The 15733-nt window shown below is 37.8% G+C and overlaps 1 protein-coding gene across 4 annotated transcripts in view; it reads left to right on the top strand.

The window, feature by feature from the left end:
* NUP210L (nucleoporin 210 like) overlaps positions 1-15733 on the top strand; it is an 85265-nt gene that overhangs the window by 25005 nt on the left and 44527 nt on the right. For all 4 annotated transcript variants that reach the window (XM_069542916.1, XM_069542925.1, XM_069542910.1 and 1 more), the window contains exons 6-11: positions 3894-4031; positions 4536-4691; positions 7936-8134; positions 10394-10539; positions 13981-14202; positions 15132-15305. In XM_069542916.1, coding sequence (XP_069399017.1) covers positions 3894-4031; positions 4536-4691; positions 7936-8134; positions 10394-10539; positions 13981-14202; positions 15132-15305 — 1035 coding nt within the window. The remainder of the gene's footprint in view (positions 1-3893; positions 4032-4535; positions 4692-7935; positions 8135-10393; positions 10540-13980; positions 14203-15131; positions 15306-15733) is intronic.

The raw sequence follows: 15733 nt of genomic DNA, 5'->3' as shown, positions 1-15733 counted from the left end.
GAAAAGGTGATTTTGGTTTTACACCATGAATTTTAAATCATTATAACTAGGCTTAAACACATCTTTATTAATCAAAATAGGGACCATTTTAGTCAATATATTTTTTGCCAACAATAAATAAGTTTGTTTATTCATAAGTAGCATAAAGTAGTGTAAAAAAGCAAGTAGCATAAAAATCCATGCTTTGGGATTTGATGAACTCTTGGAAAGCATTTTCTGCCTCCTGCTGGTTGTGGGAATGTTTTCCATGCAAAAAGTTGTCGAATGGGGAGCACATGTACACCCATGGCTGATTCATGTCAATGTATGGCAAAACCCACTACAATATTGTAAAGTAATTAGCCTCCAATTAAAATAAATTAATTAATTTAAAAAAAGTTGTCAAGATGCTTGAAGAAGTAGTAGTCAGTTGGCGAGAGTCTGGTGAATATGGTGGAAGAGGCAAAACTTCGTAGTCCAGTTCATTTGACTTTTGAAGCGTTGGTTGTGTGACATGCAGTCAGGAGTTGTTATGGAGAAGTATTGGGCTCATTCCATTGACCAATGTCGGCTGCAGACATTGCAGTTTTTGGTGCATCTCATCAATCAGCTGAGCATACTTCTCAGATGTAATGGTTTTGCTGGGATTCAGAAGGCTGTAGTGGATCAGGTGGGCAGCAGACCACCAAACTGACCATGACCTTTTTTTGGTGCAAGTTTGGCTTTGGAGCTTCTTCTCAGTCCAGCCACTGAGCTGGCCTTTTCCAGTTTTATAAAATCCACTGTTTATCACATGTCACAATCTGATCAAGAAATGGTTCATTGTTGTTGTGTAAAACAAGAGAAGACGAATGTAAAATAGATAGCCAGTGGGAATTTGCTATGTGACTCAGGGAACTCAAACCGGGACTCTGTAACAACCTTAGAGGGGTGGGATGGGGAGGAAGGTTCAAGAGGAAGGAGACATAGGTATACCTATGGCTGATTCATGTTGATATGTGGCAGAAACCAACACAATATTATAGAGCAATCACCCTACAATTAAAAATAAATCAATTATTTATTTAAATACAAGTAAATTTAACTGTAAAAAAAAAAAAAAGAGAAGACAACACTTCAGAATAACGATTTTTTTTTATTTTTAGCAGCTCATGAGGCATCCACTTATCGAAATTTTTTACCTTCCCAATTTGCTTCAAATGCAGAATGAGCATAGAATAGTCAACGTTGAGTTCTTGGGCAACTTCTGTAGTTGTGAGAGAATCAGCGTTGATGATAACTCTTAATTTGTTGTTGTCAACTTCAGATGGCTAGCCACTATGCTCCTCATATTCAAGGCTCTCATCTCCTTTGCAAAACTCTTTGAAACACCACTGTACCATACATTCGTTAGCAGTTCCTAGGCCAAATATGTTGTTGATGTTGCAAGTTGTTTCAGCTGCTATGATCCATTTTGAATGGGAATTAAAAAATTGCTAGAGTTTGCTAACATCATTTCTGTAGTCTAAAATAAATATAAAATAAACAGCAAGTAATAAGTCATTAGCAAAAAAAATAAAGCAAGAAATGCATGTTAAAATGATGTATAATATAACCACATTTATTTAAGAATGTGTTCCAATGCTTGTGTGCTAGGCTGCTTCAGTCGTGTCTGACTCTTTGTGACCCTATGGCCCATAGCCCACCAGGCTCCTCTGACCATTGGATTCTCCAGGCAAGAATAGTGGAGTGGGTTGTCATGCCCTCCTCCAGGGGATCTTCCTGACCCAAGGATCAAATCAGTGTCTCCTGCACTGTAGGCCAATCCCCCTATCCACACATACTGTACTCTTTTTCCTCCTAGTAAACTCTTGTCTTATTTCACTACTTTCCATCTTTGCAGGAATTCTTTTCGGCAAAGCCGAAGAGTCAGGGCCTTGCCACTGACACTGGTCTAGTGGTTAGGCTATGATGCTCTTACCACCGAGACCTTACTTCAGTCACCCAGGTTCAGAAGCCTTGCTTCAAGCCACTGTAGACCAAGACCACCTGAGATCATATTTGGTGCTGCAACCTGTATGTTGGGAAATCAAGGGAAGGATTTCCTGGATGTTATTCCTAAACTGCCTCCCCCCCAGTGCCAACCCACTGCTGTCTGTGTCAGACAAGGGACTTCCCCAGTGGTCCAGTGGTTAAGAAGTTGACTTTCGGTGTAGGGGACACAAGTTCCATCCCTGATCAGGGAATTAAGATTGTATATGCCCCAGGGCAACTGAATGCACAAACCGCTCACTGCTACTGAGCCTGCACACCACAACAGAGCTTGCTGCGTGATGCAACAAAATCCTGCATGGGCAACTAAGACCTGATGCCCCCAAATACATATTTTTTAAAATTCCATGACATTTAAAAGTTTTATTACCTTTTTTTTAATTTTGTCTAGCTCACTTTGAATTTCACCCTGTACTTAGCTGTGTCCCTCTTTATCCCAGTTTGTTGTCTTATCTCTGCTTTTATCTCTTATTTCCTATCTGTATTTCCTTATGTGCTAAAGCAGACACTGTTGAAAACTGCTCTTTGCTGCAGTCAGGAAAAGCATGTCACTCTTAAAAGGGCATAGTGCCTTTTTAAATACTATGTTCTTTTTCCTATATGTTATAAAATGTCTTCCTTGGACCAATCCTTTTTGTACTAATATTACCTTATGCTTGAATTAGAGATCTAACCATTCCTAGCATATGCTTCCTACTCCTGAAAATTTCTTGTTTCCCTCAGTGATCACCTAAATACCATCAGAATGATATTCTGAATCTTTCTCTCTTTTCAGCTCAAGACAACACAATTTATTATTAAACTATTATTATTATTAAATAATTATCTTATACTTGTGAATGTCAAAAGTCCAAAATCAGTCTCAGTAGGCTAAAATGGAATGATGCTCTTTAAATGGAAAGACTTATTTTCAGTTTATGATCGAGCTAGACACCTTAAGGAAACGAAGAGAAAATCAGAGCCATTGGTGTTCCCTGGTGGTCCAGTGGTTAAAAATCTGCCTGCAAATGGAGGGGACTAGGGTTTGATCCCTGGTCTGGGAAGATCCCACGTGCCATGGGCCAGCTAAGCCCGTGTGCCACAACTATTTAACCTATGCTCTTGAGCCGACATATCGTGACTACTGGGCCCCTGTGCTGAAATTACTGAAGCCTGCACCTAGAGCCTGTGCTCACAAGAGAAGCCACGACAGTAAGAAGCCCGTGTACCACAAGCAGATAGTAGCCCTGCTCACCCCAAATAGAGAAAGCCCGCATGCAGCAACAAATTCCCAGTGTAGCCAAAAATAAATTAATTAAAATTAAGAGAGAGAATCAGAGCCATTACTGCAAATGTGATATAGTTTATAAATACTTCAGAGCCTCTTTGAAAAATAATTTGCCTTCAGAGAGAAAAATGCCAACATAGTTGAGTGTGAGGACTCTATTTTACCTGTATGAATACCCCCCAAACCCTGCTATTGTTTTTAAGCAGGAGGGAATGTCTTGCCTCAGCATCTATGACTGTTCTCTTTATTTTCTTCTGAATAGCTTATAATATTCATTTGTCTTTACAGTTTATATATTTAAATGATAAATGGCCAAGGATCTTTGAAGCTATGACTTCCCTTTCTATGTTAATATAACTCGTCTTTCAAGAAATTTTAACTACTTTCCATGACTGTAATACTTATTTTAGGTCTATCACAATCTCTTTCATTATTACTGAACTGTAGTAGCTGTGCTTCTCTAATGAACAAGAACATTTATTTATCTCCTTTATTGATAGAAATTGGTTGAGTAGTCTATTAACATATCATTTTGCTGATGCTTTAGATGTGAATGTGGACCATAATAACAGTCCTTATAAAATCTTGTTTTGCTCCTTTTTTTCTGTTCTTATAGAATAAAAATATTCAGCCTATAAAATTTCCAATTAAACATCAGCAAGAAGTGAAGATTTATTTTCCTATCAAGCTTACACCTAACTTTCTGGCATTTCCTCATCATCCCATGGGAATGTTGTATCGTTATAAAGTACAGGTATGATATACTAGAATGAGAATTCACAAATAAGTCAGTTTCGCTGATAGCTTAATTAATTGAAGTTTAGTTAATGTTAAATTTTGTTTCCCCCAAATCCTAGTGTATAATTCAGTTTTGGGTGACAACCAAATCATGAATACTCTTAAAAACTGTCAGCCTAACAAGACTTGGTGTACTTTCTGTCTCTCTTCCATATATCCTTTCCTTGTGAGTTTTATAGTTTGTCAAGCTCTCTTGTGCTCTTTCTTTTTTACATTTTGTGGTACTGCCATTACATAATCTCCCTTTAGTATTTCCGTTGCCCACATAATCTCTGTTTAGTGTTTCCCTCTCCCATTTAGCTACTTTCGTATGGCATCACAGTTTTCTTAATGTTCCAGAAATAAATTATTGTATGGTTTTATTGTTTCCTAAACTTTATTTCACGAGATTTTACATCTTCACTTAAATTCCACTTTCCCCCTTACCCTAATTAAATATAGGGTTGTATTTTTTTCATAGGTAGAAGGTGGCAGTGGCAACTTTACCTGGAACTCTTCTAATGAAACAGTGGCCATGGTAACCACTAAAGGGGTGGTGACGGCGGGCCAGGTGAGGGGAAACAGCACTGTTTTGGCCCGAGACGTACAAAATCCCTTTCGGTATGGGGAAATTAAGGTGAGCAACTTTCCAAACGATCTTCATATCTCCTCTGAGACATTGTTGCCTAAATCTAATTATCAGTTCAGTTCAGTCGCTCAGTCGTGTCTGACTCTTTGCGACCCCATGAATCGCAGCACTCCAGGCCTCCCTGTCCATCACCATCTCCCGGAGTTCACTCAGACTCATGTCCATCAAGTCCATGATGCCATCCAGGCATCTCATCCTCGTTCGTCCCCTTCTCCTCCTGCCCCCAATCCCTCCCAGCATCAAAGTCTTTTCCAATGAGTCAACTCTTCGCATGAGGTGGCCAAAGTATTGGCGTTTCAGCTTTAGCATCATTCCTTCCAAAGAAATCCCAGGGCTGATCTTCAGAATGGACTGGTTGGATCTCCTTGCAGTCCAAGGGACTCTCAAGAGTCTTCTCCAACACCACAGTTCAAAAGCATCAATTCTTCTGTGTTCAGCCTTCTTCACAGTCCAACTCTCACATCCATACATGACCACTGGAAAAACCATAGCCTTGACTAGATGGACCTTGGTTGGCAAAGTAATGTCTCTGCTTTTGAATATGCTATTTAGGTTGGTCATAACTTTTCTTCCAAGGAGTAAGCGTCTTTTAATTTCATGGCTGCAGTCACCATCTGCAGTGATTTTGGAGCCCCCCAAAATAAAGTCTGACACTGTTTCCACTGTTTCCCCATCTATTTGCCATGAAGTGATGGGACCAAATGCCATGATCTTCGTTTTCTGAATGTTGAGCTTTAAGCCAACTTTTTCACTCTCCACTTTCACTTTCATCAAGAGGCTTTTTAGCTCCTCTTCACATTCTGCCATAAGGGTGGTGTCATCTGCATATCTGAGGTTATTGATATTTCTCCCGGCAATCTTGATTCCAGCTTGTGTTTCTTCCAGTCCAGCGTTTCTCATGATGTACTCTAGTAACACATTAAAGTTTTTTCTTTTTCAAGTTGATTATTTTAAAGTGACCCTCAGGAGTTCCTTAGTTGTCCAGTGGTTAAGACTTTGCACTCCCACTGCAGGCGACACAGGTTTGATCTCTGGCTGAGGAACTAAGATCTTGCATGCCGCAGTGGTGCAGCTGAAAATAAATAAGTAAAATAATGCTCAAATTGAGTCTTACAGTACATATTTCTTAAATATTCCTGGACCTGGGTTGAGTCCTGCTTTACTTAATAACCAATTATTTGATGTTTTTGTTTCTTCATCTTTAAAATGGGGGTTATAGTATCTGCCTCAAAGGGTTATTGCCAGAATTAAATGAGATGGTGTTTATACCTGTGCTGGGAATATATTCACTGCTTAATGTTATCTAGTTTGTTGCTGTATTTTGTTATTATTATCATGTATTTATCATGTATATGAACTTTATAGATACTTTGTTTCTAGTCTCATTTTTTGTTGTCTATCTTGTTTCTATAAGATTGAACTACTTTTTACTATGTTATATAACCATTTTCTATTTTCTCCCACTTTTAATAAACATTAATTTATATTGTCTTTCCCTGCAGACTACTTGGCATGTGTGTTATCTTTCAGTGAATATTTATTGAATACTAAGGAGGTACTTAACACCATGCTAGGTATCATAGGACCTTCAAAGAAATAACATGTCATCCCTACTTTAAAGTATCTGAATCTAGCTAAGAAGATATATTAATGTGAAAAGTTAAATAACATTTTTAGGAAGTGATATTTGAGGTATTTTAAAGCAGTTAAAATGGTTTAAAATGGTTTAAAGCTACTTGAATTATAGAACAAAAGTACTATTAGTTAATAAAAGAAAATCCTTGTGGATATGACTATTCGAGGCTATCATGAAGAGGTGGGGACTTGAATAAGACTTTGTAGGATGGAGCCAACCTAAGGCCTGAGGGTCAGACTCAACTTGCTGCCTTTCTAGTAAATAAAGTTTTATCAGAACACAGTCATTCATTTATGTGTTCTCTATAGCCACTTTCAGGCAATAAGTACAGATTTGGGTAGTTTACAAGTCCGTGTGATCCCCAAAGCCAAAAATATTTGCTCTCTGGCCCTTTAGAGAGCATTGCTGACCTCTGCTGTCAACAGTGGGAAGCCAAGGACTTCCCTGGTGGTTCAGTGGCTAAGACTCCATGAGCTCAAAGCAAGGGGCCCAGGTTCTATCCCTGTTCAGGGAACTAGAGCCTTTATGTTGCAACTAAAGATTCCATGTGCTGCAACTAAAGACACATATAACAGTGACCAAAAAAAGACTCTGTTCTTTTTCAGAAGAGAAAACAGAAATATTTTAGAAATACTTATTTCTAAAAATAATTTTAGAAAACAAAATTATTCTGTTTTCTAAACTCTTGTAATGCTTATCATTTTCTACTAATAGTTTATTTTATTTAAATGTTCACTCCCCTTTAAAAAGTCCATTCAGGCTGCTATAACAAAATACCATAGATTGGGTGGTTTATAAACAACAGAAATTGATTTTTCAATGGTTTTAGAGGCTGAAAAGTCCAGAATCAAGGCACCAATAGATTCAGTGTCTGGTGAGGAAAAGCATTCTGTTTCATAGAAGACTATATTTTTTGCCTTAACTGCATATGGCAGAAGGGATTAGGGAGCCCCAGGGGTTCCTTGTTTAAGGGCATTAATTCCATTTGTGGGAGCTCCACTCTCAGGACCTAACCACCTCCCAAAGGCCCCATCTCCTAATACCATCACTTTGGAGGTTAGAATTTCTACATATGAATTTGGAGGGAGACCTTCAATCTATAGCAAAAAAAAAAAAAAGGATTTTTTTAAGATATCAAGAAAGAGTGTTTTATATCAGAGGTCAGAAAACTTTTTATATAAAAAAGATCAGATAGTAAATGTGTTAGTATTGATAGGACACATACAGTCTTTATCTCATAGTCGTTTGTCACTGTTGCTTTTTATTTTACAACCCTTTGAAAGACCATTCTTAGTTTACAAAAGTCAAGAAAATTGTGCAGTGCTCATATTTGCCAGACTCCCACTGAGAGGTATTACATGCCTTAGAGAAGTTGACTGATTAAGGAATGAAGTGAGTGACAGGTTCAGCACCTAACACACACACACAAACACCCATATATGCATATAAATGATACATAGTTTCTGTTTTTATATGTAAAACATATGTGTATATATATATGTGTTATATATATGTATGTTTAAATATTTAAGGAATGCTTTTGTCTAAGATTTTCCTAATGTAACTTTCTTGAAAGATTAATTTTTTTCCCCTCAGATACATGTTCTGAGACTGAACAAGATGGAACTGTTACCATTTCATGCTGATGTAGAGATTGGCCAGATTATAGAAATCCCCATTGCAATGTATCATGTAAATAAGGAAACCAAAGAGGCCATCGCATTCACAGACTGCTCTCATTTATCCTTGGATTTGAACATGGATAAGCAAGGAGTCTTTACTCTTCTCAAAGAAGGTAAGAGTAGGCTTTTTATTTTTTCCTTTCTTTGTCTTTGAATTAAAGGACCAATCAACGATTCAGAAACTATGAATTATAGTCTAAACTCACATACTGGGGATTCCATAGTGGTCTAGTGATTGGGACTCTGGGCTTTCACTGCCAAGGGCCTGGTTTTAGTCCCTGGTGGGCTTCCCTGGTGGCTCAGATGGTAAAGCATTGCCTGCAGTGTGGGAGACCTGGGTTCAATCCCTGGGTCAGGAAGATGCCCTGGAGAAGGAAATGGCAACCCAGTCCAGTACTCTTGCCTGGAAAATTCCATGGACGGAGGAGCCTGGTAGGCTCCAGTCCATGGGGTTACAAAGAGTCAGACACGACTGAAGGACTTCACTTTCTTTTGGGAACTAAGATCCCACAAGCCGCAAGGTGCAGCCAAAAAATTTAAAAGTTAAATTCACATATTACCTTTCTTCATAATACTTTTATTTATTCTGCCAACTGCCTTAGGTATTATAATGTAATGTTAGAAAGAAAGGCACAGAAATAGAATAAAATGTCCAGAGTTCATTGTGGCCAGACAATATCAGTTTTTAGTCATATCAAGGCCGTCTCTTTCCAGCTGCAAGCTCTTTTCTTCTTTCTTTCTTTAATTATGTACTATACCTCTTTCTAAGAGGAATTTAGTGCCCTTTAATGTATACATATATTAAATTTATTCTAAAAAAGAAAATATCTTTTTAATAAGAAAAGAATATGAATAAGCTATTCATAAAGATCAGTATCATTTACTGTAATGGAACTTCATACTTGATCCTGATCACCATCGTTTTTTCAGTAATAATAGTAGATAGTTACTATTAGATGTTAATAGTAGATAGTAACTATTAGATAGTTACTAATAGATGTTACAGTAGTAGCATCTAACATTTATTTGGCATTTACTATTTGCCAGGCTCTATTATGAATACTTTTCACATATTAACTCATTTAATTCTCACAATACATCGTCTCTGACTCTTGTGACCCCATAGACTGTAGCCTGCCAGGCTCCTCTGTCCATGGGATTTTCCAGGCAAGAATACTGGAGTGGGTTGCCATTTCCTTCTCCAGGGGATCTTCTTGACCCAGAAATTGAAGCCAGGTCTCCTGCATTGCAGGCAGATTCTTTACCAACTGAGTTACAAGGGTACGAGGGAAGCCCTATACATCCATAAGGTTGATATCAACTTGGACTTCTCTTTTACCCTTGCTAATTATGCTGTATAATATCTCTCAGCTCACCTCAGTTCGTAGGCTCCCCATTTTTAGGCCTTCATTATCTCTCACTGAGACTGTAACAATATCCTCCTAATTCTTCTTGCCTTTGATAATCATGGCTACAAGATAGAGCTTCATGAAACTCAATTTCAATATTAATTTTCCTGCTCAAAAATTTTGAGAAGCTTTTCATTGCTACTGGACAACAGCCAAAATCCTTTTAGTTTAGTATTGAAGGCCCTCTACAATATAACCCAGCCTACTTTTTGGAACTTCATTTGGAACTTTATATGAAGCTTTGACCTCATATAAAGCTCTGGCTAAACTAACTATAGTTAAAATTTCCCATGTATTTCTTTCATATACGCATTTGCGTCTTATTTATATTTCTATCTTTGTTCATTTATTTGTCAGCTTAAGATACCCTCTTCTACATATCTAAGGGGGCTTCCCAGGTGGCTCAGTGGTAAAGAATCCACCTGCCAATGCAGGAGACACAGGAGACATGAGTTCAATCCCTGGGCTGGGAAGATCCCCTGGAGGAGGAAATGGCAACCCACTCCAGTATTCTTGCCTGGAGAAACCTATGGAAAGAGAAGCCATGGGGTTGCAAAGAGTCAGACATGACTGAGAGACTGAGCATGCATGCACGTATATAAACCTTTCTTGATCTTGCCAGCTAAAAATAATTATTCTGTTTTCTAAACTTTGGTAATGCTTATCATTTTCTACTAATAGTTTATTTAAATGTTCACACTGCTTTTAAACTATATGTGCCTTGAGGTCAGGATTCTTGTTCATATTTGTATCCTTACCTTACATAGAATTGTCTCTTACATGATATAAATCTGTTAATAGAAAGAACATACGTTTATATATCAACTTAATATAAATAATTGGTATAAAATAGTGTATAAGATTAAGAATTTTTGATATATTAAAATTCTTATATTTCTATAGACTGATTTCCTTGAAGATTGATTGCCTATTACCCTACTGAAGTCATTTTTTGATTTGCAGGTATTCAAAGACCAGGACCAACATCATGTTCTAGTATACATATAGTAGCCAAATCTCTTGGCCATACTTTGGTAACCGTTAGTGTGACTGATTATGAAGAGTACTTGGAAAGCAGTGCCACATTTGCTGCTTATGAACCCCTAAAGGTGAGATAGTTCATTCTAAGGAATTGGCATATCTTTTCATGGACCCTACTATGTCTACTTGGGGACTTCCTAGCTACCTGTGATCTCTATTTAAGATCCGTGATATTTGTGTTCTTCCTTACTCAACACTCTCTTGTTTCTAGATCTATAGCACCCTCATCAAATTTCAGTATCACAAAGGTTATGCTCTTATGTTTCTGCCACAGAAATATTTATAAGATGTATTAGCAAATTTTAGATATTCCCCTTTCTTTCCTCTTTTTTTACTGAGGTATAAAAAATTATAGTAAAGTACAGTAATCTTAAGGTACTATTTGAATTTTCACATATGTACATATCTTTGTAATATTACCCTGTCTAAGATATAGAATATTAGTATGCTCTATTTTTTGAACTTTGATGTTGGAGAAGACTCTTCAGAGTCCTTTGGACTGCAAGGAGATCAAACCAGTCAATCCTAAAGGAAATCAGTCCTGAATATTCAATGAAAGGACTGATGCTGAAGCTGAAACTCCAATACTTTGGCTACCTGATGTGAAGAACTGACTCATTGGAAAAGGCCCTGATGCTGGGAAAGATTGAAGGCAAGAGGAGAAGGGGACAACAGAGGATTAGATGGTTGAATGGCATCACTGACTCGATGGACATGAGTTTGAGTAAGCTCCAGGAGCTGGTGAAAAACAGGGAAGCCTGTTGTGCTGCAGTCCATGGGGTCGCAAAGAGTTGGACACGACTTAGCAACTGAAGAACTGATTAGTATACTCTCTTTTGAAGAACTCAGAAAGAAAACGTTCCATACCAGGGAGAGAAGTCAATTATCTTTTTACCCTTTTTACTTATGAACTCTCAGCACAACAGTCATTGTTTTGGACCCCAAAGACTGGCCATTAAAATTGGAAGATTATGACAGGTGGCAGTTCAAAATAAAAGTAGATAGAGCCTGGCATGCTTTCTACATATTTGAATTCTTCAGGAACTAAAATTGATGTCTGCAAGTTCCTGCTGATACATACTGGCAAACCTGACTCAATGCCTCTTGCAATGAGGAGGCATCCATAGAGGAAATGCTAACATTGGTGAAAGAAGCAAGATAAGTTGTTATACTGAAAAAGGTAACTTGTTCATTAAAATGTGCATTTTTGAGTTGGCCTCTTTGCACATTATGCAGCCTATTTATTTATTTATTTTTGGCTGTACTGAGCCTTTGTTGTTGCATGCAAGCTTTCTCAGGGCTTCTGTTTGTTACGGCGTGCAGGCTTCTCACTGTGGTGGCTTCTCTTGCTGCAGAGCACAGGCTCTAGGCCCTCGGGATTCAGCGGTTGCTGCACATGAGCTCAGTAGTTGTGGCACATGACCTTAGCTGCCCCACAGCACGTGGGATCTTCCTGGACCAGGGATTGAACCCGTGTCCTCTGCACTGGCAGGTGGATTCTTAACCACTGGACCACCAGGGAATTCCCCAGTCTGTATTGAACATACAGTCTGAGCATATTGTATTCATCCTCTTAGTGGTTGAATTATCCTTCTTGCCTAATTAAGTGAGAGTGCTTGGCTGCAGCTCATTGTCATTTCATAAGGTTTTGTCTTAGTTTTATCATTATCCTTACCCTGCTCTATTTTTACTGAGTGTCTCACAAATCAGATCTCCCCTAAATGAAAACTCTCCTTAAAAGAAGTAAGATGATTTTCTATTTCTACCTAGTGCTTTGGTCATATATCTTTTTTTTTTTAGCTACTGAAAAATATATGTATGATTTACTTTTGTTATCAATATTATGTTTTAGTACATGATATAGTTCTCAGTTTGTCCTTATGTATCAGTCCAATTCAGTTGATCTGATTAGTTTTAGACTATATATATCTAGAAACAAGGAATAACTCCAGTTTTGCTTTCTCAGGGAAACTTTCCATGAAGCCCCTGACTAGTTTAATTTCTTCTATTTGAGGTTTGTTTGGCACTCTCTGCTGTGCCTTTTTGTAACACTCATTATACTCTTTACCTACTTCAGATCTGCCTTTTCCAGACGATTAACTTCACTGTGAGGCAGGGCTTTATTTTGGCTTTCTGTTGGTATTGCTATATCACCAGCAGGCCATCAGTGAATACTTATTTAATTGAATTATGTACACATTTTCAAGAGAATACTGCCATTAGAGGAATTTTAATGTTAATAGTATTCAGTATATATGAATATGTGAATATTCAGTATATATGAATCATATATGTATATGATTAACTAGTTCAGAGAAGAAATACTAAGACATAGTTTGCTTACATTTTTGAAATGATTGCTTCAACTATATATTTCATTTTGCAACTTAGTCACTGTTATAGATACTGTGTGCCATATAAAACTAACCTACACTTTGAGAATACTCCATTCCCCTAAAACCAGTTTCCTCATCTATAAGCAGACTACAACTCCTCTGTATACTGGAGTGAATAATACCTGTCTTGACTACCTCTTAGGTGAGAGTTCTTTGAGAAACAGATGAACTGTATAGATTGTATTATATTCAGATTTTTATGGTGAGAATTCTTTGATACTTCAGTAAAATATCCACTTAAAATTCTTATACAGGGTCTTCTCTGGTGGTCCAGTGGGTTGAGAATGCGCCTGCCAATGTAGGAACATGAGTTCAATCCCTAGTCTGGGAAGATCCCACGCGCTGCCGGGCAGTTAAGCCTGTGTGCTGCAACTACTGAAACCCGGGCACCTAGAGCCCATGCTCCGCAGCAAGAGAGGCCATTGCAACGAGAAGCCTGCACACTGCAGCCAAAAATAAAAAATAGATAAAATTCTTATGCAATATGACAGATGGTACCTAGACACTGTGATTATTTTACGGTGCATACAAATATCAAATCACTATGTCGCACACCTGACACAAGTATAATGTTATATGCGAACTATACTTCAAGTTTTTTAAAAAAGAAAAAGTGTTTATGCAATTAGTTACTCAAATGCCTCTTATGTGTCCAACATCATACTAAATTCCACTGAGGAAGAGAGATTCTTTTAAAAATTTGGGGTATAAAATAATCTTTTCTCTTAAGTTTATGTAACTAGAGAGTTAAGAAGAATTGTCAGATGTATATTTATGAAGATTTGACACATTTAAATAGCATAAGGGAATAAATAAGTGTACAGATGAATGGTAGTGATAAATACTATAGGAGCTTAGAGGATATAGAAGTAGTTGTGGTCTGGAATCATTAGACAAATTAATGGATAGGGTGACACATGAATTTGGTTGAATGATAGGCGGGATCCAAATTACAGCAGAGATTGAGAACCATTCCAAATAAGAGGCATGACACACATGTCTCCTAATTTGGGAATTAAGTCTACTGTCTTTTACATTATAACCAGTTTTTCACTTTAGAAAACTGTTGAATTCTCTAACCAATTAGGGACAAATTTCTTTAAATGTCATCAGGCTCTAAACCCTGTGGAAGTGGCATTGGTGACATGGCACTCTGTAAAGGAAATGATATTTGAAGGGGGCCCTGAGCCATGGATCCTGGAACCTTCACGATTCTTTCTGGAGCTGAGCGTGGAGAAGACAGAGAAAATTAGAATAACACAAGTCCGACTGCCAGCTAAAAGAAAACAGAATCAGTACATCTATCGAGTCCTGTGCCTGGATTTAGGGGAACAAGTAGGAAAATGATCTTTTCTAACACTTCTTCCAGCAACAGTACGCTAAGTCTTTCGTCTTTCTAGCCATCCCTTTTCAGCTGCTAATGGATTTAGTTTATGGACTAGATAGGAAAATTCTAATTGTTGACTAAGAGATCTGTTTTTTCAAACCTTACTATCCTTTAAATATACCCAAAGGTTTTGATTTGCTCATTTGAGAATTCTAACAGTTCACTAACCAAATAGTTCAAGATCTTTTTGTAGCAGGGAGTTTATTTCAATCATTTTATCACTATAATTCAACTCCTTGTTGTACAGACTACAGGATATATAGTTTTTCATCTCCAAAGAATGTGAGGAAGGGAAATTTTAAGTGTCATCTATGTTTATCAATTTTGAAAAACCAGTTGGATCTTTGCTGATATGAGTAATTAATATATTTCCCTTTATCGGTTGAATTCATTTTGATTATTTTTAGAAGTAGTGATGGCTTTAACCATAGCTACACCTTGGTAGACCAAGGCCAATAACAAAGGTTTTCAGATTGACCAAGATTGAGACTGTAATGTGTGACTATGATGCATAGCCCAGCTAACCAATCCTCAGGGAATCCATATATGATTTTAACTTAGTAAGAATTGTGTTATATTCAAATGAAGTTCATTTTAATATCTCTAGTGAACTCTACTTTATAGTATGACTAGCTACTAATGATTTCAAGCCTAGTTACCCCCTTTTGAAGCTCTCTAACTTTTTGTTTTTATATCCTGTTATTCATTAGTATTTATATCAGAAATGAGTTGAAACACAAATTAGTTTTTACCAACTGGTAACAAAGGTTTGGCGAAGGAAAAGACTGAAGTAATTGGTCAGTTAGATTTTTTTTTAATGTTCCCTTTGTTTCTATGATATCAGGTGTCTACCTCTTGCGCTTGTGTTTTCTTAAAGATCCTGACATTTCAGATTGGAAATCATCCAGGTGTCCTGAACCCTAGTCCAGCTGTAGAGGTTGTGCAGGTACGCTTCCTATGTGCCCACCCTGCCAGCATGTCTATAACTCCAGTATATAAGGTGCCAGCTGGTGCCCAGCCATGTCCTCTGCCACAGCACAACAAACAACTGGTAAGTATGGTGTTTTCAACCAACTTGCCCTTTGTCTCCCATGCTTTGAGATAAATGGTTGGAAACACAGCTTTTGTCTTATTGAATTTAAGGAAACTCTTTTATTTGTTATCCGGTCTTTGATAGTGTCTGAGAAGTGGTTATAGTTGGCTATACTTAGTGACAGTGACTTTGCTTGTTGTACTTAGGTGCATGCATGCGAACTAAGTCACCTCAGTCTTGTCTGACTCTTTGTGATCCTATGGACTGTAGCCCGCCAGGCACTTCTGTCCATGGGATTTTCCAGGCAAGAATACTGGGGTGGGTTGCCATGCCCTCCTCCAGGGGATCCTCCCAACCAGGGATGGAACCCGCATCTCTTCTGTCTCCTGTATTGATAGTCAGGTTTTTTACCACTAGCGCCACCTTATGACAACAGATGATTGAGA

This window comes from Ovis canadensis, chromosome 1 (assembly GCF_042477335.2).
Source record: "Ovis canadensis isolate MfBH-ARS-UI-01 breed Bighorn chromosome 1, ARS-UI_OviCan_v2, whole genome shotgun sequence".
Taxonomy (NCBI): domain Eukaryota; kingdom Metazoa; phylum Chordata; class Mammalia; order Artiodactyla; family Bovidae; genus Ovis; species Ovis canadensis.
Note: the sequence above shows the minus strand (reverse complement) of the source record. Positions and strands in the feature narration are given on the sequence as shown.